Source organism: Pristiophorus japonicus, chromosome 22 (genome assembly GCF_044704955.1).
Source record: "Pristiophorus japonicus isolate sPriJap1 chromosome 22, sPriJap1.hap1, whole genome shotgun sequence".
Classification (NCBI taxonomy): domain Eukaryota; kingdom Metazoa; phylum Chordata; class Chondrichthyes; family Pristiophoridae; genus Pristiophorus; species Pristiophorus japonicus.
In genome coordinates this window covers 25113975-25140940 of record NC_091998.1, presented here as the reverse complement: position 1 = coordinate 25140940, position 26966 = coordinate 25113975, and the positions used below count along the sequence as shown (strand labels likewise).

Here is a 26966-nt window from a genome sequence, read left to right as displayed (position 1 = left end):
TATGTTTATATCCCTTCAAGCCCTTGCCACTCCCTATCTCTAAACTCCCACAACGCCCCGCCCCCCCCACCCCCCCCCCCCCCCCCACCCCGCCAGAAGTCTCGGTTTTTCCCACTTTGGCCTCTTGTGCATCAGCTTCCCCTTTTTCCCCAACATTGGTCACAGTGCCTTCAACTATCTAGGTCCCAAGCTCTGGAATTCCCTCTGTAAACCTGTCTGCCTCTCCATCCTCCTCTCATCTATCAAGACCCTCCTTAAATCCCACCTCTTTGACTATTAAAATGAATGATTGGAAAATGATGGGAGGCCGTGTATCCGGCTACCAGGGGCTAAAAATTCAGGGGTTTAGTGCGGCCGTTGCACTCTCACCCTCTGCTGGCGGTTCCTGCTGCGGCCGCCATTTTCAGCAGGACCACAGCGCCGCTGTTGCCTGCGCTCGAAGTATTGTCATTAGTTCGGAACAGGACATCAATCAGCGTGCAATGGCGAGTTGATGCCCGCTCGTCCATTTTGGATATCGTTGCTCCAATTGCCGCTCTCTCTAAAGCACGCCCGTGCGTGCAGCCGCTGAAAGTGAAATTAACAGTCATCAGAAGCTCGGCATGACTTGCCCGATTATATACCGGAGATGGAGGCTGACAAGTGGGAAATGCTCCAGACGGATGCCAGAACTTCAAACGTCTTCTTTGCCAAGGTTCTCTTGGGGGGGGTGGGGGGTAGCATTTTCTGGCGGCTATCTGGGAGGCCTACAGTGTTTGTGGGTCAGTAAATCAATGGGTGAAACTTTGTGGAACAAGCTTTTAATTTAGAACTGAACACCTGCACAAAACGACAAATCCTTCGGCAGATTCACAGCAATTATAAAAAAACAAATTCCTAAAGAGCCTTGACCCCCATTGCAACGTTTGACGATCATCTCTAAAAGTCTTTTCTTCATGATGGCATCACCAGAACATCACCCCCCACCCCCCCCAGCAAATCTGGACTCAGCTGCTTAAGGAATAATAATTAATTTATTCAAAATTTCACAATCAAATATTTATTAAATAATTATTTTGTGTCGCGTGTGCAAGACCCACTAAAAACTACCACGATTACTACACATTTAAACACTTTCAAGAGTGATCATTGTGGAAAGATTAGAGTTACAGAGAACACAGTTGCATTCATTTTATGTACTATTAAAAAATCAGCAAGCACGGGTGGCAAGTAATAATTTTGTAGCAAGTACGGCAATTGTTCGGTACATGGTCCACAGGTTCACTCCTTTCTTCCCTGTTCTGCTACACTGTGACCTTTGGCCTGAGCTCCTCGTTGGAAAGAGCGCGTTACACCACAACATCTCTGTACCGCTGATGTTAATTAGCAGGCACCACCAAAGGACTGAAATCTTTAGTCCCAGGGGTGCAAGTTCCTAAAATTCTGCTATAACCGAGTCTAAAAATACATCGCAGTAGGAGAAAAATTTGAAACTCTATTAAAAATATATGCTCAAAGATCATTCCATCAATATGAGGTGCATGAAAGAGCATTAAGTATGCAGCGAAAAACACAAAGTCATTTCTTCTTTCCAGGTATCCCAAAGCATTACTGTATTGAACAGCAGCAACTGAAGGAGGAATGTTGAATTCAGACAAAGTTGACCAAGCTTTGTATTCAGACTTCAAACAACTCTCAGCCTTGGCTCAAAAGGTTGCGGGTTCAAGCCTCACCCCAGCTGCTTCAGTGCTGCACTACCACAGGCACTCACTTTTGGCTAAGATGCTGTACTGTGGCCCTGTCTGTTCGGGTACATGTAAAAGACACCACGGCACTATTCGAAGTAGAGCAGGCATGTTCTCCTGGTGTCCTGCGCAGCATTCATCCCTTAGCCGGCACTACCGAAACAGATTATCTGCTCGTTGCTGTTTATGTAATCTTGCTTTGTGCCAATTGGCTGCCGCATTTGCCTACGTTACAACAATTCAAAAGTAATTTATTGGATAGAAAGTGCAATTCCTTTCTCTCTACTAAAAGCAGATTACTGTTTGTGGGAGCTTGCTGTGCGCAAATTGGCTGTCGCTTCCTACATTACAAGTGACTACATTTCAAAAAGTACTTCATTGGCTGTGAAGCACTTTGGGACATCTGGTGGTTGTGAAAGGTGCTATATAACTGCAAGTCTTTCTTTCTATCTGATCGGGGCGTGAGCCTTTGGCGCAGTGGTAGCATTCCCGCCTCTGGGCAAGAAGGTGCAGGTTTCAAACCGCACTCCAGACAATCGCACCAAGTGAAGTCAGAGGTGCTTTTGAATTCTGCGTGTGGGTGGTCCTCCCTCATTGTATGAGTTGTGGGAGCCCATAAAACCCTCCCACTGTTAAGACCCTATTGGCTGGAATAAAAGATGTTTACGGCCTTGGAAGGAGTGTTAATGTGGCCAGTCCGACTTTGAGAAGACACAAAAATACCTAGATATTGGGCAGATATGACACACTCCAGTTCATATGGGACATAAGGTCTACTTCGAGGAATGGTCAGTGACATTGAATCAAAGTCAAATATCTAGCATAAAACCCAAAAATGTAAGAGTGATAGAAATTTGCATTGTGTGTGTTGTTTGACGTGTGATAGATGTTGTTATATATGTGGACTTGAATTTACTCTGCACAGCCACCAGAGGGCTCAACCCCTGGATGAGGATCCCATAATTCCTTGGGAGCACAGGTATTTAAGGAGGCTTCACCGGTTGGAGGGGCACTCTGGGGACCTGCAATAAAAGACTAAGGTCACACTTTACTTTGAGCTCACAGTATTCAGTCGGACTCTTTCTCCATACACACAACTGGCGACGAGATACAGATAGCGAACCCAAAGGTGCAGAGAACAGTGGGCATCCTGGAGAAATTTTCGGAGGGAGATGATTGGGAAACTTTTGTGGAGCGATGCGACCAATACTTCATGGCCAACGAGCTAGATGGGGAAGAGAGCGCTGCCAAATGAAGGGCGACCCTCCTCACCATCTGTGGGGCACCAAAGTATGGCCTCATGAAGAATCTGCTCACTCCAGCGAAACCCACGGAGAAATCATGACGATTTGTGCACACTGGTCCGAAAGCATTTGAACCCGAAGGAAAGTGTTCTGATGGCGAGGTACCGGTTCTATACCTACAAAAGGTCTGAAAGCCAGGAAGTGGTGAGTTATGTCGCCGAGCTAAGACGTCTTGCAGGACATTGCGAATTTGAAGGATATTTGGAGCACATGCTCAGAGACTTTTTCGTACTTGGCATTGGCTACGAAATCATACTTCGCAAACTTTTGACTGTAGAGACCCCAACCTTGAATAAGGCCATAGCGATAGCCCAGGCGTTCATTGCCACCAGTAATAACACGAAGCAAATCTCTCAGCACACAAGTGCTGCTACAAGTACTGTGAACAAAGTGATGTTGTTTTCAAATCGTAACATACAGGGCAGGTCACACATACATGCAGCTGCACGTCCGCAGATGTCTCAGAGTCCATTATCAAGAGTGATGAATGCAAAGCCATTAACACCTTGTTGGTGTTGCGGGGGTGATTGTCATTTCCATTCATACCGATTCAAAGAGTATGTTTGCAAGGGCTGTGGAACAATGGGACACCTCCAACGAGTGTGCAGGCGAGCTGAAAAGCCGGCTAAACCTGCAAACCACCATGTTGCAGAGGAGGACAGATCCACGGAGGATCACGATGAACCAGAACCTCAGATAGAGGAGGCAGAGGTACATGGGGTGCAAAATTCACCACGAATTGTCCCCCAATAATGCTGAATGTTGAACTAAATGGACTACCGGTGCCAATGGAGCTGGACACGGGGGTGAGCTAGTCCATCATGGGCAAAAAGACTTTCGAAAGGTTGTGGTGTAACAAGGCCTCAAGGCCAGTCTTAACTCCAGTTCGCACGAAACTAAGAACTTACACTAAAGAACTGATTCCTGTAATCGGCAGTGCTACCATAAAGGTCTCCTACGATGGAGCGGTGCACAAGCTACCACTCTGGGTGGTACCAGGCGATGGTCCCACGCTGCTCGGCAGGAGCTGGCTGGGAAAGATACCCTGGAACTGGGACGACGTCCCAGCGCTATCGCCCGCTGACGACACTTCGTGTGCCCAGGTCCGAAACAAATTTCCTTCGCTGTTCGAACCAGGCATCGGGAAATTCCAAGGAGCAAAAGTGCAGATCCACCTAATTCCGGGGGCGCAACCCATCCATCACATGGCGAGAGCAGTACCTTACATTATGAGAGAAAAGATAGAGATCGAGCTAGACGTGCTGCAAAGAGAGGGCATCATTTCATCGACCGAGTTCAGCAAGTGGGCCAGTCCTATTGTCCCAGACCTCAAGGGAGATGGCACGGTTATAATCTGTTGCGATTACAAAGTAACTATCAATCGTTTCTCCCTGCAGAACCAATACCCACTACCAAAGGCCGATGTCTTCTTTGCTACGTTGGCGGGAGGAAAGACATTCACGAAGCTGGATCTGACTTCAGCCTACATGACGCAGGAACTGGAGGAATCAGCGAAGGCCTTCACCTGCATCAACATGCACAAAGGTCTTTTTGTTTATAACAAATGCCCGTTTGGAATCCGATCAGCGGCGGCGATATTCCAGAGAAACATGGAAAGTTTACTGAAGTCGGTCCCGCACACCGTGGTCTTCCAGAACGACATCTTGGTCACAGGTCGGAACATATTCGAGCACCTGCAGAACCTGGAGGAGGTTCTTAGTCGACTCAGCCATGTGGGGCTCAGGTTAAAACGCTCGAAGTGCATTTTCCTGGCGCCTGAAGTGGGGTTCTTTGGAAGGAGGATTGCGGCAGACGGCATCAGGCCCACCAAAGACGGAGGCAATCGAGAATGCACTGAGGCCACAGAATGTGACGGAGCTGCGGTCGTTTCAGGGACTCTTGAACTACTTTGGCTAACTTCTTACTGGGTCTCAGCACACTGCTAGAACCACTACTTGTCTTACTACAAAAAGGGGGCAAATGGGTTTGGCGCAAAAGCCAAGAAAATGCCTTTGTAAAAGCGAGAAAATTGTAATGCTCAAACAAATTGCTTGTGTTGTATGATCCATGTAAGCGTTTGGCACTATCATGTGATGCGTCGTCATATGGTGTTGGGTGTGTATTGCAAAAGCTAATGATTTTGGGAAACTGCAACCGGTTGCTTATGCATCCAGGATTTTGTCTAAGGCTGGAAAGCAGTGAAAGGATAGGTCCAAGTCAGCATGGATTTATGAAGGGGAAATCGTGCTTGACAAATCTTCTGGAATTTTTTGAGGATGTAACTAGTAGAGTAGACAGGGGAGAACCAGTAGATGTGGTGTATTTGGACTTTCAAAAGGCTTTTGACAAGGTTCCACACAAGAGATTGGTGTGCAAAATCAAAGCACATGGTATTGGGGGTAATGTACTCAAATGGATAGAGAACTGATTGGTAGACAGGAAGCAGAGAGTCGGGATTAACGGGTCCTTTTCAGAATGGGAGGCAGTGACTAGTGGAGTGCCGCAGGGCTCAGTGCTGAGACCCCAGCTCTTTACAATATATATTAATGATTTGGATGATGGAATTGAGTGTAATATCTCCAAGTTTGCAGATGACACTAAACTGGGTGGCGGTGTGAGCTGTGAGGAGGACGCTAAGAGGCTGCAAGGTGATTTGGACAGGTTAGGCGAGTGGGCAAATACATGGCAGATGCAGTATAACATGGATAAATGTGAGGTTATCCACTTTGGGGGCAAAAACACGAAGGCAGAATATTATCTGAATGGCGGCAGATTAGGAAAAGGGGAGGTGCAGCGAGACCTGGGTGTCATGATTCATCAGTCATTGAAGGTTGGCTTGCAGGTACAGCAGGCGGTGAAGAAGGCAAATGGTATGTTGGCCTTCATAGCAAGGGGATTTGAGTATAGGAGCAGGGAAGTCTTACTGCAGTTGTACAGGGCCTTGGTGAGGCCTCACCTGGAATATTGTGTTCAGTTTTGGTCTCCTAATCTGAGGAGAGATGTTCTTGCTATTGAGGGAGTGCAGCGGAGATTCACCAGACTGGTTCCTGGGATGGCAGGACTGACATATGAGGAGAGACTGGATCGACTGGGCCTGTATTCACTGGAGTTTAGAAGGATAAGAGGGGATCTCATAGAAACATATAAAATTCTGACGGAACTGAACAGATTAGATGCAGGAAGAATGTTCCCGATGTTGGGGAAGTCCAGAACCAGAGGACATAGTCTTAGGATAAGGGGTAAGCCATTTAGGACTGAGATGAGGAGGAGCTTCTTCACTCAGAGAGTTGTTAACCTATGGAATTCCCTACTGCATAGAGTTGTTGATGCCAGTTCATTGGATATATTCAAGAGGGAGTTAGATATGGCCCTTGCGGCTAAAGGGATCAAGGGGTATGGAGAGAAAGCAGGCATGAGGTACTGAAGGAATGATCAGCCATGATCTTATTGAATGGTGGTGCAGGCTTGAAGAGCTGGATGGCCTACTCCTGCACCTATTTTCTATGTTTCTATGAGAGAGCCTACAGCATGATTGAAAAAGAAGCGTTAGCGTGTTTCAATGGGGTAAAGAAAATGCATCAATACATGTTTGGGCTAAAATTCGAATTGGAAACTGACCATAAGCCCTGTTTTCTGAGAGTAAAGGGATAAATACCAATACATCGGCCCGCATCCAGAGATGGGTGCTCACGTTGTCTGCATACAAGTACGCCATCCGCCACAGGCCAGGCACAGAAAACTGTGCCGATGCTCTCAGTAGGCTGCCATTGCCCACCACAGGGGTGGAAATGGCGCAGCCCGCAGATCTAGCCATAGTTATGGAAGCATTTGAGAGTGAACAATCACCCATCACTGCCAGGCAGATCAAAACCTGGACAAGCCAGGGCCCCTTATTATCTCTAGTCAAAAGCTGTGAGCTTCACGGGAGCTGGTCCAGTGTCCCAGTGGAAATGCAGGAAGAGATAAAGCCGTTCTAGCGTCGCAAAGATGAAATGTCTATACAGGCAGACTGCCTTCTGGGGGGCAATCGAGTAGTGGTCCCCAAGAAGGGCAGAGACACCATCAATGACCTCCACAGGACCCACCCAGGTATCGTAATGATGAAAGTGATAGCCAGATCCCACGTGTGGTGGCCCACTTAGAGTCCTGCATTCACAGATGCAATACATGCTCACAGTTAAGCAATGTACCCAGGAAGGTGCCGCTAAATTTATGGTCTTGGCCCTCTAAACCGTGGTCTAGGATACACGTCGACTACGCAGGCCGTTCTTGGATAAAATGTTCCTTGTGGTTGCAGATGCATACTCCAAGTGGATTGAATGTCAGATAATGTCGGCTAGCATGTCCGCTGGCACTACTGAAAGCCTGCGGGCCATGTTTGCCACACATGGCCTACCCGATGTCCTGGTGAGCGGGACAACGGGCCATGTTTTACCAGTGCTGAGTTCAAAGAATTCATGACCCGTCACATCGGCCCTGTTTAAACCTGCAGCCAATGGTCAGGCAGAGAGAGCAGTGCAAACCATCAAGCAAGGCTTGAAGAGGGTAACTGAAGGCTCACTGCAGACGCGCCTGTCCCGAGTCCTGCTTAACTACCACACGAGACCCCACTCACTCACTGGGATCCCACCTGCTGAACTGCTCATGAAAACAGCACTTAAGACAAGGCTCTCGTTAGTTCACCCTGATCTACATGAACAGGTAGACAGCAGGTGGCTTCAACAAAGTGCATACCATGATAGCGCAAATGTGTCACGCGAGATTAAAACCAATGATCTGTATTTGTATTAAATTATAGACAAGGTCCCAAGTGGCTTCCTGGCACTGTCATGGCCAAAGAGGGGAGCAGGGTTTTTCGGGTCAAACTTTCAAATGCACTCATTCACCAGAAACTCTTGGACCAAATCAAATTCAGATTCACGGACTATCCTGAGCAACCCACTTTGGACCCTACCTTTTTTGATCCCCCAACATACACACCAGTGGCAACCGGCAACACGGTTGACCACGAAGCAGGACCCATCATCCACAGCAGCCCAGCAGGGCCCAACACACCAAGCAGCCCAGCAAGGTAGCCAAGCGAGGGCCCAACAAATGATTCAACAACGCCAGCTTTCACACCGAGACGATCAACCAGGGCAAGAAGGGCCCCAGATCAACTCACATTGTAAATAGTTACACTAGTGACTTTTGGGGGGTGGTGGGAGGGGGGGGGGGGGGGGGGGGGAGTGTTTTTATATATGTGGACTTGTATTTACTCTGTACAGACACCAGAGGGCTCATCCCCTGGAGTCCCTAAGGATCCCATAATCCCTTGGGAGCATAGGTATTTAAGGAAACCTCACAGGTTGGAGAGGCACTCTGGAGGCCTGCAATAAAAGACTACGGTCACACTTTACTTTGAGCTCACAGTGTTCAGTCTGACTCTTTCTCCATACACAACAGATGTGTTACTACCAAAGCCCGTGTGTGTGTGAAGTTTTTATTGTGTAAAATAGATATTAAACGATATAGTAAAGTCTGGAATATTACTTCCGAATTGAACAAACATTTGTCGTTTAACATGATTTGATAGCCTGTTGCTGTTTGTGCACCATTGAGAGGTTAAATGAGCATGGCTTAATGTCCCCCAAAACACATTATGGTGACATGTTAACCATCTCCCACTTTATTGTTCCCTACCCAAAACTTACGCTTTAATGTCTGAACATTGTGCCATCCAGGGCAGGAACAGTAACCCTTACAATCAGCTGTTGATTGCAACGGTGAGTGATTTAAACTGCTGAAACTCCAGAAAACCGTTTAGTCAGCAAACTTCCTCTCTACATCCCACTCAGCATACCAGGCTCAATAACACCTACTGCAATGAGTTACACACAAGAGGGCGACAAAAATTCAGGAAAAAATGTAATTGTGGACACATGAGATGGCAATCTTCAAATGTTTTAGAAGGATGAAATCTTGGTCTTATGTTTTATGGCAATCTATGTGTGCCTATCAATATAGCAGCTACGGAACACATTTCTTTTAACATATGTATGTGCATGACTGTAAATTATATTCTCCTTTTTTCACGTTGACACGATGATCTCTGCACATTTGTAGCTAGTTTGGACTAATCCTGGAAAATTGCTTTGCCTCCTTTGCATTTGAGCATCAATTAATATAACTACTTTTATCCAATTGGCCAATTTGTGGAACTGGATTCTGTTCATTTTACTCATAACGCAAAGGGATAGAAATAACCAAGGCACTGCGCAAAGGCTTTATTCATCTATTGAGTAGAGCAAACTTACAAATCCTTCAAAAGAATTCATGCACTTGCATTCAGATAACTGCTAAGTATTGACTTTTCACAGGGCCAAACTTAACACTGTTGGAAAAGTGAAAGATTTAAGGGCTGGAATTTTGGTCTTCTACTGCCCCCGTTAGCACCCCAGGGGGGCGGTAATGGCGGTGGTAAGCACTTCCGGCCGTGCGGCCAGCTTCCGGCGCTCCGCCGGGACATTACGTGCCAGTTTCAAGGCCCCTTGTTGCGACACTGGCTCGATATTTGGTTCGCGTCCGCCCCGTAGCGCACCATGCTGGGAACGCCTGTGGAAGCCGTCGTTCCTAACTGTAGTGGCCACAGTGAGGCAAGTAATGTCGACCTCAGGTCTGTGTGGTTGTTTTTTGCTTTAACGATTTATGTTGTGGTGGAATCACTAATGTAATGGGATTTTTTGTGATGGTTTTTTCCCCCCAGTGTTTTCTCACCCCTCCACCCCCCCCCTCACCCCCCCTCCCCCTCCCACCCTCCAAGGCCTCTTAGGGCATTCCAAGGCCGGCTGTTTAGCTCGGGATTTTCACTTGCTCAGCCGGCCTAGCGCCCTAAAAGAGGTGTGCAATGCCTGCCTTAGCGCGCTGCTCCAAACTCCGGGCCCAGCTGGTGAATTTTGCGGCGGCAGACGCAGTCCATTTGCCACCGCAAAATTTACCGTTCCGCCAGATTAACGCTGCAACAGAGGCGCAACCGAATTTCCAAACCTTGGAAGCCCCCCAAAACCATTGGCTCTTCATTGTCTTGCCAAATGGCTATATTTTCTTGCGGATAGTCAAAGGGGAATTAAGAGATAAGGAGGACGGTTCACCGTCTGGCATGACCCATGTGAGCTACTTATTATTTGTGAAGATGATAATGAGCTGCATCAAATGCTGCTTCATTGGAATCACCACCTTGGCCCCACGTAGGCTTCTTCTTCCAATACTTTTTTTTTTGAGAATGCACAAAAATTGAAAAGGCAACAGTTTTACAAAGCCCTGGGGATCTCCCCGACTAAAGGTATACTGACCTTCTTTTCCTCAAGCTGTTCAGGTCCAAGGAGGCAGGCCTTAGAGGTGAACTCTCGTAATTCGTCTCGCCAAGCTTCAGAAAATGGTACTGAAATAAAAAGGCTTCCACCTTAGATTGACAAATGACACCAATAATAACAGAGGGCCAGATTTTCCCTAAAGGCCCTCAACGCCCAATTGCCCGCTGAGAAGGACCGCTAACATTCGGTAAAAAAAAGCTGGCGAGAATTTCCATTTTGAAGGTAAAAGTAAGTAGAACTGATCGCCTGGCGAGAAAATGGGCATTGCACACTCATTGATGGCGGTATTCTTGGCAGGTAAGTGCAAAGTTAGACAAATGGGCGGTTGTTACAGGAATGGACGGTAAGTAGAAAAATTTAATCCGAGGCTACAGTTGGGCCTGGGAGGGGAGAAAGAATTTTCAAAAAAATTTTCATAAAAAACTAAACACGTACAAACCATTCCCAAGACAGTTTTAACCCTAATTGCCTTGTTAAAATTATTAACGAACCTTTAACTTACCTTTTTTTGCAGGGTCTACCCTTACCGCCCTGTCAAAGCAGCTTTTACAGGGCGGGTCTCTTGACTATCTGGACATCGGCAATTGAGGCCAAACTTATGCCCTGGTGGTTGTTCTCGGCGTTGCACGTGGGCGGTTTGGTCCCGGCGGGCGACAACGTTCAATATCTTACGTGCAAACGCTCGCCGGTCATAAAACCAGTTGTAACACTGAGAAAAATTGCCAACAATGAAGTGAAAAGTCTGCCGCAAAGTCTATTTAATGGGAGTGGCATCCAACATGTCTGAATTTCCAGGCATTTCCAATAATCAAGGCTCATTCAAGAAAATAATACACAAGATGATGAGCTGTAGGGATGTTTTTACATCATTAGATACTCAAAAAAAAAAATCCTTTCCTCATTTAAGACCTAATGCCAGATATTGGGGAGATAACCTTGACCTACTGCAAGGAATGTGTTTATGACACTTTTGTTTGATAATGTTCTGGCATCAAGATTGGCAATATACAGGCACAGAGAAGCAAGGACAACTTAACAGTCTTTCTGTTGGGCACTCGGTAGAACTGATTAAAAATTATATTTAGTGTGCGTGAGAGTATATTAGTGACTAAGGATAATTCTGCCCTCTTGAGCATCCCTGATTATAAATCGCTCAACCATTGGTGACCGTGCCTTCTGTTGCCTAGGCCCCAAGCTCTGAAATTCCCTGCCTAAACCTCGCCGTCCTTCTATCTCCCTTTCCTCCTTTAAGACGCTCTTTAAAATCTGCCTCTTTAACCAAGCTTTTGGTCACCTGCCCTAATTTCTCCTTATGTGGCTCAGTGTCAAATTTTGTGTCTCATAATACTCCTGTGAAGCGCCTTGGGACGTTTCACTACATTAAAGGTGCTATATAAATACAAGTTGTTTTGTTGTTGTTAGGGGAAAATCCCAGCATGCATTCATATGATAATGCCAATACAAACCTATGACAGGCTTCAGGATATTTCCGTCACTGAAGGCATTACTCTGAAAAATACTGATAGGCAATCCAAGCCTTCCTAGGATCATAGTTGGAAGCTGGCTCTTTATCAATGGGTGAGGAGAAAGTGGACTGTTGATGTTCCAGTCATCGTTCACGGTGCAAACAGGCATCCCATTGAGTCCTTTGAAAAGAGAAGAGATGGAAATAGAACATCATGGATTTTATTTTTTGTTTAGTCTTGAGTCTTTTAGAGATTTGGATAACATCTCTCATTATTTGTGAAACCTTCTCATTATTTGTGAAATGAAGGGGTTGACTTATGAAGAAAGGTTGAGCCTATGCTCATTAGAGTTTAGAAGAATGAGGGGTGATTTTATTGAAACATATAAGATAATGAGGGGGCTCGACAAGGTAGAAGCAGAGAGGGCACAGTTTCAGCATAAGGAGTCGCCCATTTAGAACTGAGATGAGGAGAAATTTCTTCTCTCAAAGGGTCGTAGATCTGTGGAATTCTCTGCCCCAGAGAGTTGTGGAGGCTGGGTCATTGAATATATTTAAGGTGGAGACTGACAGATTTTTGAACGATAAGGAAGTCTAGGGTTATAGGGAACAGGCAGGGAAGTGGAGCTGAGCCCAGGATCAGATCAGCCATGATCTTATTAAATAGGGGAGGAGGCTCGAGGGGCCAGATGGCCTATTCCTGGTCCAATTTCTTATGTTCCTATGTTCTACTTTTGAGCACTTAGCAACTTTCAGGATTATGTTCTTTATGCTCAAGTCCAAAGCAGCTACTTATGCAAAGAAAAGTGGACTGAGTAATGACCTCTGGAGTACTCCACTTCCAACCCTTCCCCAGTCCAAGCAACATCCATTTACCCTCGATCTTTATTTTCCATCCATTTACCAATTATTATCCATGCTGTTACATTTCCTCTTATGCCATACTCATGAATTTTTCTAACTGAGATACTTTATCAAAGGCAGTCTGAAAATCCATATGCACTATATCTTATCTGTCCAATTGGTCACTTCTTTACAAAAAAAAACTCTGCTAAATCTGTCAAGTACAACTTGCTTTCAATACCATGGCAAGTTGGGAAATTGAATTCAAAATATCGGGTAATTTGTGAGCTCGTACCAAATAAATGACCATGAAAGCTATTGGATCATCATTAAAATTCAACTGGTTTACTAATGTTCTTCAGGGAAGGGCACCTGCCAGTCTCCCTGGTCTGGCCTACACACAGCTCCAGTCCCACACTATGTGGTTAACTCCTGATGCCCTCAAGACACTTAGCAATGGGTAATAAATATTGCCATGTCAGTTTTACCCACATCCCAAGAACAAATTTTAAAAAAATTCATACTAGCTGCCTTGATGCTCATTAATTTTATCTCAAATTATAGATTCTAAGAGTTTTCCACCACAACTTCTGTTTGACTAACTGGTCTAACATTTGTCCTTCTCTTTGTTGAACAGGGTCTGACATTTGGAAAAGCAAAATTCAGTTAGGCAGAGTCAGCATGGATTTATGAAGGGGCAATCATGTTTGATAAATTTGCTGGAGTTCTTTGAGGATGTAATGAACAGGGTGGATAAAGGGGAACCAGTGGATGTGGTGTATTTGGACTTCCAGAAGGCATTTGACAAGGTGCCACATAAAAGGTTACTGCTCAAGATAAAAGTTCACAGGGTTGAGGGTAATATATTAGCATGGATAGAGGATTGGCTAACTAACAGAACAGAGAGTTGGGATAAATGGTTCATTCTCTGATTGGCAACCAGTAACTAATGGGGTGCCGCAGGGATCAGGGCTGGGATCCCAACTATTTACAATCTATATTAACGACTTGGAAGAAGGGACTGAGTGTAACGTAGCCAAGATTGCTGATGATACAAAGATGGGATGGAAAGCAATGTGTGAGGAGGACACAAAAAATCTGCAAAAGGATATAGAAAGGCTAAGTGAGTGGGCAAAAATTTGGCAGATGGAATATAATGTTGGAAAGTGTGAGGTCATGGACTTCGGCAGAAAAAAAATCAAAGCAAGTTATTATTTAAATGGAGAAAGATTGCAAAGTGCCGCAGTACAGCGGGACCTGGGGGTACTTGTGCACGAAACACAAAAGGATAGTATACAGGTACAGCAATGGAATCTTGGCCTTTATTGCAAAGGGATGGAGTATAAAAGCAGGGACTTCTTGTTACAGTTATATGAGGTATTAGTGAGGCCACACCTGAAATACTGCGTGCAGTTTTGGTTTCCAAATTTACGAAAGGATATACTTGCTTTGGAGGCAGTTCAGAGAAGGTTCATTAGGTTGATTCTGGGGTTGAGGGGGTTGACTTATGAGGAAAGGTTGAGTACATTGGGCCTCTACTCATTGGAATTCAGAAGAATGAGAGGTGATTTTATTGAAACGTATACGATTATGAGGGGGCTTGACAAGGTGGATGCAGAGAGGATGTTTCCACTGATGGGGGAGATTAGAACTAGAGGGCATGATCTTAGAATAAGGGGCTGCCCATTTAAAACTGAGATGAGGAGAAATTTTTTTTCTGAGGGTTGTATATCTGTGGAATTCACTGCCTCAGAGAGCTGTGGAAGCTGGGACATTGAATAAATTGAAGGCAGAAATAGACAGTTTCTTAAACGATAAGGGGAGCGGGCGGGGAAGTGGAGCTGAGTCCATGATCAGATCAGCCATGATCGTATTAAATGGTGGAGCAGGCTCGAGGGGCCATATTGCCTACTCCTGCTCCTATTTCTTATGTTCTTATCAGCCACCCTCTAGTCCCGTGGCTCAATTGCAAATTTGAGAATTGAAAAATTGTGGTCAAAGCCTTTTTCATTTCCTCTTTGACTTCTTTCAACAGCCTAGGGTGCAGTCAACAGGTCCCAGTGACTTATCAAATATTCACTTTGCTAATCTTGTCATAACCTTTTAACGTTTTCTATAGTTAGTTCTATCACTTGGTCCATATTCTCCTCTATTAAACCTACATTGTAATTTCCAAAATTTGTAAAATAGCAATGCAAACTTTTAATATCCCCACCAAATCTTTATTCTTCAGAATTACATTTCCTCTTTCAGCCTTGAATGATCCTGCCCTCTTTTTAACTATTATTCTATTTTTTATCTGCTTAGAAAAATCCTTAATATTTATTTTTATATTATCTGCTAGTCTATTTTATATTTCCTTTTAGTACTCAAATCTCTCTTCTCACCTCCCCACTACGTTTTCTATATTCTGCTTATCTGTAATATTGTTAGCCCTAACTTTATTATATGCCTCAATTTTAAGATTGTTTAATTTTAATCTCTCACATACAACTCTATATTGCACCGTCTTTTCATTTTTAATGAAATATATTGGCCTTTAACTTCCGGCCTCGCTGGGTCTGTACGGAATACGCACAGACCCGTTGAGTCCTTGCAAAAAACAGTTTTCGGGGCGGAATGTGCGTGCGCCAAAAACCGACTTTTCCGATCTGTCAAGATATCTCTTGACAGACCCTTCGCATCCCGTGGAGAAGGACATCCGCGCGGGAGAGATTGGACTATTTGCCCATCTCTTGCCCAACGAATGTCCTTCAAACTTTTATGCCTGATGATATAAAAATAAATAATAAGGACTTTTCTAAGCATATAAAAAGCAAAAGGATAGTTAAAAAGAAGGCAGGATCATTCAAGGCTGAAAAAGAAAAAGAATTAAGATTTGGTGGAGACATTAAAAGTTTTAAAACATATAAAACTAAAATTTAAATACACATTTTTATAGCAAAAACCTTGGCCATTAAGGTAAGTTTATTTTAAACCCTATTAAAACACATTTAAAAAAATCCCCAAAATATGTTTTTTCTAAAACATTTAATTACATTTAATTTCAATCAATTTTAAATATATGTGGTGTTTTTTTAATTTATTATGTCGTGTTTGGGTGTTATTCTCATTGATAGTAATGGGAACTCGTAAAATCAGAGTTACCATTACTATCAATGAGAATACTGCACAATGATTGGTGGTCCAGGCCCATGTGACTCCAGCTTCTCCATCCACCTCTAGAAAACGTGGACGCGCTACGAAGCGCGGGGAAAGAAGAACAACTCCGACCGGAATCGAAGGCGTCTCCGGGACCACCAGGTACAGTCGTAGAGAAATTTCGGGTTGGAGGCGTTTGTCCAAAGGAAGCCTCCGAGGAATTTCAGGGCCATTTATTTTATCCGCTATTCGTTGACGATTTTCCACTGTTGATCAGTTTACTAACTTTGCCCAGTCAGTTTTGGATAATCCCTTTTTATCTTGCTGAACCCTTATCTTTGACTCTTCAGAATCCTTTTCTGTTCTTACCTGGAACCTGTGACTGCTAATCCCCAATTGTTCTCCTGCTGTCACATCATTTATTTGCCCCAATTCATTTCCCAAAACTAAATCAAGTAATGCTCTTTCCTTCACACAAACACAAAAGCAAAATACTGCGGATCCTGGGATCTGAAATTAAAACAGAAAATGCTGGAAATCTCAGCGGGCCAGGCAGCATTTGTGGAGAGAAACAGAGTTAACGTTTCAGGTTGTCAGAACTGGCAAAAGTTCGAGATGTAACAGATTCTTAAGGAACTGCAAGGGGCACTGAAATGGGGAAGGGAGTAAAGAACAAAAGGGAAGGTCTGTGATGGGGTGGAAGGCAAGAGAGAGGCAACAGAGATGATGGGCCAAATTGAGATGGTAATGGCACAATTTAAGGAACAAATGTATATATGACTAGAAAGACTTGTTACTGTAAACTCACTCAGGTACAAACCTGGCTCAACTTTATTCCAGCTCAAAGTGCACGTAGCACATGGTACCAGTTTTTATATACCAAGGACCCATGACCTTCTGACAGTGGCGCCCCCTGGTGTCTTGGATACAATACATCAGTACATATCAATACATGTCAATACATAACAACATCCCCCTTTAAGATCTTTGTATCAGTCTCTTTACAAGTTAAGACGGTCTGGGGCTTTCCGCTCACGAGTTGATCGTCTCAGTTCAACTGTATTTCTATGCGAGCGTTCTGAGTCAGTTATGACTGGAGACTGAGTAACCGATCTGATGGGAGTCGTGACGACCAGGTAAAAGTCCAGCTTCAGTAATGACACCAGAGTCCTCTGATAAATGAACATTGTTTGATCCAACCAACCAGTCACTGATTGATGAACTGGAACCGGTTGAGGAAGATGCAGTGTGCCACAGTTTTATCTGATCAACATGTTTCCTGCATGTTTGCCTATTCTTGAGCACGACAATAAACACTGTTACCCTCCTTGGCCGTAACAGTGCCGGAGATCCATTTGGGACCTTGATCATAACTCAGCACATAGACTGGGTCGTTGAGATATGTCACAAGACACAGCAGTCCGATCATGATACCATTGCTGATTTTGATGTGTGTTTTCAACATGGTCATTCAATTCAGGGTGGATAAGAGAAAGCTTGGTCTTGAGGCTTCCCTCCATCAGTAGTTCAGCAGGGGAGACCCTGGTAAGTGTGTGAGGTCTTGTCCTGTAACTAAGCAATATGCGTGACAAACAAGTCCGCAGTGAACCTGGAGTTACACATTTCATGCTCTGCATGATCGTTTGAACAGCCCACTCTGCTTGACCATAAAAAGCAGGTTTGAATGGGGCTGACCTCACATGTTTAATACCATTGAGTTTCATGAACTCTTGAAACTGCAGACTTTTGAAGCAAGATCCGTTGTCGCTCACAACAATGACAGGCAAACCATGAGTAGCAAGCATGACACGAAGGCTCTCAATAGTAGCTGTGAACGTACTGGATAACATAATGCTACACTCTATCCACTTGGAATATGCATCTACCACAACAAAAAACATCTTCCCCAGGAAGGGACCCACAAAGTCGATGTGGATCCTGGATCATGGTTTAGATGGCCACGACCAAAGACTCAGTGGCGATTCCGCTGGTACTTTACTTAGCTGCATGCAAGTATTGCACTGATGCACACATGATTCCAAATCAGAGCCAATTCCAGGCCAGCAAACATGAGCCCCAGCAATGGCTTTCATCATGACAATGCCAGGGTGAGTGCTATGCAGTTCACGTACAAATTTTTCTCTGCCTTTCTTAGGCATAACAACACGATTGCACAACAGTAGACAATCTGACTGAATGGATAGTTCATCTATGCGACGGTTGTAAGATTTGGTCTCATCACACAGTTCCATAGATATTGCAGTCCAATCACCACTGAGGACACACCGTTTCACAGTCGATAAAATAGGATCATGGCTGGTCCAGATCCTCAATTGTTGAGCAGTGACAGGAGTTCCTTCACTCTCGAAAGCATCCATTACTAGCAGGAGGTCTGCAGGTTGAGGCATCTCCACTTCAGGTGTGGGCAACGCAGATGACTCAGTGCATCGGCACGTTTCTCGGTGCCAGGTCTATGACGAATAACAATCATAGGCAGATAATGTCAGTGCCCACCTCTGGATGTGGGACAATGCATTAGTATTTATGCCTTTGTTTTCCGAACACAGTGAAATGAGTGGCTTGTGATCCATTTCAAGTTCAAAACGAAGACCAAACTGGTGCTGATGCATTTTTTTGACCCCACATACACAAGCTAAAGCTTCTTTTACTACCATGCTGTAGACTCTCTCCGCCTTTGACAAACTTTTCAAAGCATACACAATAGGTTGTAGTTTACCAGACTCATTAGCTTGTTGGAGCATGCAGCCAATCCCACATGATGAAGCATCACAGGCCAATACCAGACTCTTACACGGATCATAGTGAACAAGCAGCTTGTTTGAACAGAGCAGATTCTTGGCTTTCGCAAAAGCTCTATCTCGGCATGCACCCCAGACCTAGTAGTCGCCTTTTCTGAGTAGCATTGCACTGGCTCTAAAAGTGCTCAAACTGGGTAAGAAATTACCAAAGTAGTTGAGTAGCCCAAGGAATGAACGCAGCTCCATCACATTCTGACGTGTGGGAGCATTTTTAATGGCCTTGGTTTGAGTCCGTAGGCCTGATGCCACCAGCAGCAATCTTCCTCCCCAGAAATTCGACTTCCGGTGCCATGAAGACGCACTTTGAACATTTCGCCCGAGTCTTACTTTGTCCAGATGATGTAGAACCTCTTCAAGGTTGCTCAAGTGTTCGGCAGCGTCACGACCGGTGACCAGAATGTCATCTTGAAACACGATGGTTCTAGGGATGGACTTCAGTAGACTCTCCATGTTCCTCTGAAATATGGTTGCAGCTGAGCGAATTCCACAAGGACACCTGTTGTTGACAAACAGTCCTTTATGAGAGTTGATGTACTTAAATTTGACTGGTGATGTCATGTATGTACTTTTGGGATCATTAGCCACTAGTTGGTGTCACTGTTGGAGGCCCTTGGGCTGCACGCACGTGTGTGCAGCCCAAGTATAAAAGGCCAGCCATTTTGTATGAGAGTCACTTTGGGCCTTAATAAAGCAGAGCCAAGGTCATACCTCTTGGAGTTAAACAGTACTCAGTCTAACATACACAACAGGTGATAGGACCCCTTCACATTGGAGTCTGTCAAGCTCAATTTTGACTTTCTCCCTCTTCATGTACGGAATGGACCGAGCTTTGTGATGGATGGGTCTTGCATCCGATTCCAGGTGAATCTGCACCTTGGCTCCCGTAAAATTGCCAATGCTCGGTTCAAACAGAGAGAGGGAAACTTGCTCAGCACTTGAGCACACAAAGTGTCATCCACCGATGACAACGCTTTGATATCGTTCCAAATCCATTTGATTTTTTTCAAGCCAATTCCTGAATAGCATTGGACCATTGCCTGGAACGATCCATAAAAGGTAGATCATGAGCCACACCATCATACGACACCTTGACTACTGCACTGCCAATCACCAGTATGAGTTCCTTGGTGTAAGTACGCAACTTGGCATTGACTGGACTCAGCTTAGGCTTCACAGCCTTAGTATCCCACAGTTTGTCGAATGTCCTCTGGCTCATTATCGACTGACTCGCATCAGTGTCCAATTCCATCGATACTGGCACGCCATTCAGTTTCACAATAACCAATACAGGAACGAATACAGTGCATACACTTCCTCCTCGGATATCTCGGGTTGCATATCTGGGCCAGCATCGGACTGGTCATCATCACCAATGTGATGAGCAGCAGCACGCTTGCTCAGTTGCGGGCACATTGCTGAAGATGCCCCATTTTCGAACAGCCTTTACAGATGTCCTGTTTAAACCGACACTGATGATTTCCCCCACAACGCCAACAGGGTGAAATCGGATTCGTACCAGTTGGCGGACTTTGAGCAGCTACAGGTTTCACGTAAGTAGTCAAGTAGGCCCTGCCATAAGCAGTTCTGCCAAACAACGACACAATCTTGTTTACAATATTTGCCATGGACCTCCGACTCTTCGATGATATCTGCCTTAAATTATTACCAGTCGCCGTGCATGCCTGGTGGTCGCAATAGCCTTGCTTAAATCCAGCGTTTCTACAGCCAATAATTTCCGAAGGATCACATCATGGTTTATGCCTATTGCAAAGAAATCTCGCATCATGTCTTCCAACGCGTTTCCAAACTTACACAGCTCAGCCAGATGTCTTAGATCAGCGACGAATCCCGATACATCTTGGCTCTCAGCACAAACATGTGTGTAGAATCGATAGCGTGAGATGATGATCCCCTCCTTTGGCTTGAGATGTTCATGCACCAGAGCGCATAATTCTTTGTATTCCTTGTCCGTTGGACGTGCAGGCAGTAGAAGATTCTTTGAGGCCATAGATTTTTGGACCACAAATGGTGAGGAACACCACCCTGTGCCTAACTGCGTCACCAGCTTCCTCCATTTTGTTAGCCACAAATAAAATCCGCCCAATCCTCACCATCCAGAATTCCAATGGTGCCCATTATGCATGCGAAGGTTCTTAAATTACCTCGTCGCCAAATGTAATGTATATAAGACTAGAAAGACTTGTTACTGTAAACTCACTCAGGTGCAAACCTGGCTCAACTTTATTCCAGCTCAAAGTGCACGTAGCACATGGTACCAGTTCTTATATACCAGGGGCCTGAAGGTGGCGCCCCCTGGTGTCTTGGATACAATACATCAGTACATAACAATACAGGTCAATAATAACAAAAAAAATGCTCTTTCCTTGCTGGACTAGAAACATACTAATCTAGGAAGGATTCCTGAATATGTTTCGCCACTTGGACTATATGTATTATCATAACAATCTATCGTGGGATAACTAAAATCACCCAATATTATTTTCTGGTTGTTCTTACTTCTCTTTATGAATTGCAGACACATCTACCTCACCGCCACTGTGTGTTGGCCTGTGTTGCACACAAAGAATTGTACACTTTTCATTCTTATTTCGTAACTTTATCCATATGTATTCTGGTTCATCCCAATGATGGAAGCTGTAGCTTCATACTCCATAAATGAAGTGAATTTACAGTCTTCAGCCAGCCATGGGTCTTGTGTTATCAATGACTCAATGGTAGTGTTGCTCGTCTGCCCTAATGTCTCATGTTTCTCGGTGTCAGATTCTGTTTGATAACGCTCTTATGAAGTGCTTTGGGATGTTTTGCTGCGATAAAGGTGCTACATAAATGCAAACATTCGGCAAAGAGTTCGGCGAATGTTTGGTGCGGAGGTGCGGCGAGTGTTTTTGTGGCGGAAGAGCGGTGAGGGATAATGGCGGTGGTGCGGCGAATGCTTGTGGCGAAGGAGCGGCGAGAGATCGTGGCGGAGGTGCGGCGAATGAGAGTACGGAGCCCAGAAGAGGCAAGAGGCCAGGGGCAGCCCACACTGTGATGGGGGTGCGCACTAGGTCTGTGCAGCAGAGCAGGTCTCCAGTCATCCTGATTAACCCTTGCCACTAGATAAAGCCCGTGTGGTGGCTGGTGTGCAACGGTCACCATACATTAAAAAAATCCACGCACAGGCATCTTCCACCCCCTCAATTGGAGTTCAGGACTGGAACATCGGGTCCTCCATGAAACATCTGTGAACTCATGTGAAAGCAAGGCATCCTTGTTCGAGGGACCGCCTATGATGGTGGTGGTAGTGTTCTGCCACAAAATAAGTGTGATCATTTGGTTACATAGTTCAATGCATGCAGAAAGGCAGCTTGGTGGATGGGAAGAGCCTTTGTTGGTTTGATGCATCATTAAGGTTAACAAAGGTTGTAGCTCACTGTTTATCAATAGTGTCAGCCGTGGCTCAGTGGGTAGCACCCTCGCCTCTGAGTCAGAAGATTGTGGGTTTAAGTCCCACTCCAGGTACTTAGCACAAAAATCTAGGCTGACACTCCAGTGCAGTGCTGAGGGAGTGCTGCATCGTCGGAGGTACTGTCTTTCGAATGATATGTTAAACTGAGGCCCCGTCTGCCCTCTCAGGTGGACGTAAACGATCCCATGGCACTATTTTGAAGAACAAGGGAAATTTCCCCGGTATCCTGGGGCCAATGTTTGGTCCCTCAATCAACGTCACTAAAACAGATTATCTGGTCATCACCACATTGCTGTTTGTGGGAGCTTGCTGTGCGCAAATTGACAGCCGTGTTTCCTACATTACAAGTGACTGCACTTCAAAAAGTACTTCATTGGCTGTAAAGCACTTTGAGACATCTGGTGGTCGTGAAAGGTGCTATATAAATGCAAGTCTTTCAATCTCATTGGGGAGCAAGCCTTTGGCGCAGTGGTAGCACTCTTATCTCTGGGCCAAGGTGGTGCAGAGTTCGAACCCCACTCCAGACAGTCCCACCGAGTGGAGTCAGAGTTGACTTTGAATTCTGGCTTGTCATCCAGCGGGATGCTCGCGTCTGGTGGGTGTGGGCGGCCCTCCCTCATCATATGGGTTGTGAGAGCTCATAAAACCCTCCCACCGTATAAGGCCCTATCGGCTAGTATGAAAGATGGTTACGACCATGGAAGGAGAGTTAACGTGGCCAGTCAGACTGTTAATCAGCCTGCGAATCCTTCCTCTACTTCAGTGAAAAGACATGAAAATACCTAGATATTGGGTAGGTTTGACACACTCCAGTTCATATGGGACATAAGGTCTACTTCTAGGAATGGTCAGTTACACTGGATCAGAGTCAAATATCTAGCATAAGACCCAAAAATGTACAAATGGCAGAAATTTGCTTTGTGTGCATCGTCTGATGTGTGATAGTTATCTGATATGTCACTGACAAAGCCTGTGTATGTGTGAAGTTTTTATTGTGTAAAATAGATATTAAACAATATAGAAAAGCCTAGCATATTACTTCAGAATTGATCAACAGTAGGACAAGGGGGCACAGGTTCAAATTGAAAGGCAAATTTAGGCTGATGACAGGCCGTTTTTTTTCAAGCAAGCAGTGATCGACAAGGGATGAAGTTCCATGTAGCGTAGAGAAGACAAAAATCATTGAAGAAACAGTTTATGCCGTGATGGATGCCTGCACATTCTTTCTGGACAGAGACATTAGGGTGGGCCAAATGGCCTTCATCATCGTAATCAACCTTGTGAAGGAAAGCTAGCTAAATATTTACGAGTAGGTTCTTACCATTGATGTGCGTTACTCGATGAGGATGAGGGTTGTGCCTTGAGAAAAAGGAGTGGTAGCTCAGCCTTCCAAACCGTGTACTGCTCTTTGACTGCGGCCTCTCAGCACCAACACTGAAGCGAAGTAGTGAATTAAGAGGCAAGGTGCCAGATTTCCCCATCGACTTCAGCTCTTGCTTGTTCTTGAATGGATCAAGCACTGGTTGCCCTAATTTCTCCATTGTTTCCTTTACCGATGTCTTCTCGGTGCTTTCAGAAGGAAATAAAGTCAATGACAAATCATTTTAGAACTGTCTAAAAGGAGAAACATATCTCTCGACACATTTCAGTTTGTGTTGTAAAAAGGCAAAAGTCAAATGGCCTCCCGCTTCAATAAAAGCACCTGATATTTGAATATCCTCATCCTTGTTTTCAAATCCCTCCATGTCCTCGCCCCTCCCTATCTCTGTAACCTCCTCCAGCCCTCCAAGACCTCTGCGCTCCTCCAACTCTGGCCTCTTGCACATCCCCAATTTCCATCGCTCCACCATTGGCGGCCGTGTCTTCAGCCCTTCGTTCTGGAATTCCCTCCCTAAACCTCTACTCCACTCTACCTCTCTCTCCATCTTTAAGACACTCTTTAAAACCTACTTTGACCAAGCTTTTGTTCACCTGTCCTAAGGTCGCCTTATATGGCTTAGTATCACAATTTTGTTTGATAACATCCCAAGGAGCTCCACAGGAGCGTTTTGCTACATTAAAAAGGTGCCATATAAATGTAAGTCATTGTTGCTATATTCATGGTTACTATTCTGTAAAATCTAAATCACACTAGCAGTTCTTCTCTCACTACTAACATTTTGTTAATCTATTACCCCCCAAAATATTGTGTTATTACCGAGGATGATTGATTAATGCCAGGTTGAAGAACTCATAGAATAGATGTCATTCACAGCATCTGGTTAAGACTTGAAAAATACCAAGCAGTCTGGATCTATATTGTGGAAGTCTATAAAATGAGATTTCCCCACCTTAAACAGCCCAATAATTTCCTGTAGAGGGAGGAACAGACTGAGACAAGGTAGAGTGTCCACCTGTCTCAGATGCATCATGAACTGCAACCCAATTGCACCCCAAGGCAAGCTAGCATAATTTCCCACAAAACATCCCGATTCCAATGCATGGAAGTCTATCCTATTTATGTGCGTACAGTTTTGCATATAAATGTGTACAGTTTTGGTCTTATTTAAGGAGGGATATACTTGCATTGGAGGCAGTTCAGAGAAGGTTCACGAGGTTGATTCCTGAGACGAAGGGGTTGTCTTATGAAGAAAAGTTGAGCAGGTTGGGCCTATACTCATTAGAAGAATGAGAGATGATCTTATTGAAACGTACAAGATTCTGAGGGGGCTTGACAGGTAGACGCAGAGAGGATGTTCCCCCTCGTGGGGGGATCCAGAACCAGGGGGCATAGTCTCAGAATAAGGGGTCGCCCATTTAAAACAGAAATGAGGAGGAATTTCTTCTCTCAGAGGGTTGTGAATCTTTCGAATTCTCTACCCTAGAGAGCTATGGAGGCTGGATCATTGAATATATTTAAGGTGGAGATAGATACATTTTTGAACGATAACGGAGTGAAGGGTTATGGGGAGCGAGCAGGGAAGTGGAGCTGAGGGTAAGATCAGATAAGCCATGATATTATTGAATGGCGGAGCAGGTGCCAGGGGCCAAATGGCCTACTCCTATTTCTTATGTTCTTATACAGCTCCACCAAGTTTCTCATTGAATCTTTGGGATGTTTTACCATGTCAAAGCTGCTATATAAATACAAGTTTTTGTTGATGCATCCAGTAAATAATGTGTAAGTAAAACATGTGACTTCATCAGTATGTAAATCAAAGTAAATTCTGGAAAAATAAAATCTTAGGAAAATGTTGTGATTCATATGTTTGCAAACGGGTAACAGTTGTGCGAATTAATTTGTTGCATTGCTCTAATAAAAGCATCTGCAGTCCAATTTAACTGAGCATTATTGAGTTTGATTGTGCACCTCTTTGGTTGCGTTCATTTAACGTATGGCCACGCTTTTGAGTGGGGAATTCTTACTGTTGATAATTTTAATGGAAAAGGTGGTATGAGTGCAAAAAGAACTTGCATTTAAATAGCACCTTTTCATATCCTTGGGATGTCACAAAGCACTTTATTGCCAATGAATTACTTTTGGAGTGTGGCTACTGTTACATAGGCAAATGCAGCATAGCGAAAATCTATGAACAGGAATGAGCTAAATATCCAGTTAAATATCCAGTTTTTTTGTGGTGATGTTGGTTGAGAGATAAATGTTGGCCAGGACATCAGGAAAAGTCCTCTGCTCCTCATTATGTAGTGCCATGGAATCTTTTATGTCTACCTGAGCAGGCAGATGGGACCTTCATTTAGCACCTCTGACAACACTGCACTCCTTCAGTACCTCAATGAAGTGTCAGCCTAGATTATGTGATCAAGTCCTGGAGTGGGACTTGAACCACAACCAGAGGCAAGAGTGCTACCACTGACACTATAAAAAAAAAAGTGATTTGGGAAGGAACTTCATCCCTTTTCTTCCTTTGTTTTAAAAAAAATCAAAATCTACCTGGAATACTGCAAAGTGATCCGTATTGAATTTAGATTGCGTGTTAGAAGGAACAATATAACACCTTTAATGTAGGAAAAATGTCCTAAGGCGCTTCAGAGGAACCTAAACAGACAAAAATTGACACCGAGTCAAAGAAGGAGATATTAGGATAGGTGACTAAAGGCTTGATCAAAGAGGTGGGTTTAAAGAGGGTCTTAAGGGAGGAGAGTGAAGTGGAGAGATGGAGTGATTTATGATGGGAATTTCAGAGCTTAGGACCCGACTGCTGAAGGCACAGCCGCCAACGGTGGGACAAAGGAAATGGGGGATGTGCGAGAGAATTTTTTCTTTCTATGAGACACAGTCCTTTTATTTCATCCTTGAAAATTCAATCAGCAACTGAAGCCATTTGTGTGAAATTAATGATGTATCATTATGGGGCCATGAAAAAGCTATTTTGTAGATGTGAATTGGAGTTATGCAACTGTGGAGTACAATGAGGTGACATTTGCTCTACTTTCAAATAAGCATTTTAATTAAATTTATCACATTTTGATGAGCAGTGTTGAAAAGTTACTTTACCGAGTTAAAACCCATTGTGAATACTGCAAAAAAGCAACATAATAGAGTTTTAATTATATGGCAACATACTTACTCCTGTTCGCATTTCAACGCCAGAATTTCATTTGCTGCTGCTGTCATTATGTGAATTCTGCAGACACACAAAGAAGAATAAGGATAATAAGTAAAAGAGAGTACATTAATACAGAAAAACAATACACAAGATGGGTGATAGAATTTAGGAATACCCTCTTTTGGCAATTAATCTTCAGTGCAACAATAGGCTTTGTGCATGTACGCAGCTGTGTAAAATGAAGTGATGCTTTATGATCCCACAAACCAATGGCATTGAATATATAGCAATCCAGTCATTAC

The 26966-nt window shown here is 44.4% G+C and overlaps 1 protein-coding gene across 1 annotated transcript in view; it reads right to left on the bottom strand.

Annotated features, from left to right (window-relative positions):
• Positions 1 to 26732, bottom strand: part of tbata (thymus, brain and testes associated) — a 42062-nt gene extending 15330 nt beyond the window's left edge. The window contains exons 1-5 of the mRNA XM_070865402.1: positions 26686 to 26732; positions 23439 to 23686; positions 11847 to 12026; positions 10360 to 10448; positions 8844 to 8846 (exon numbers count right to left, since the gene is read on the bottom strand). Of these exons, the coding sequence (XP_070721503.1) occupies positions 8844 to 8846; positions 10360 to 10448; positions 11847 to 12026; positions 23439 to 23686; positions 26686 to 26732 (567 nt within the window). The remainder of the gene's footprint in view (positions 1 to 8843; positions 8847 to 10359; positions 10449 to 11846; positions 12027 to 23438; positions 23687 to 26685) is intronic.
• Between the last annotated feature and the right edge of the window lie 234 nt (positions 26733 to 26966).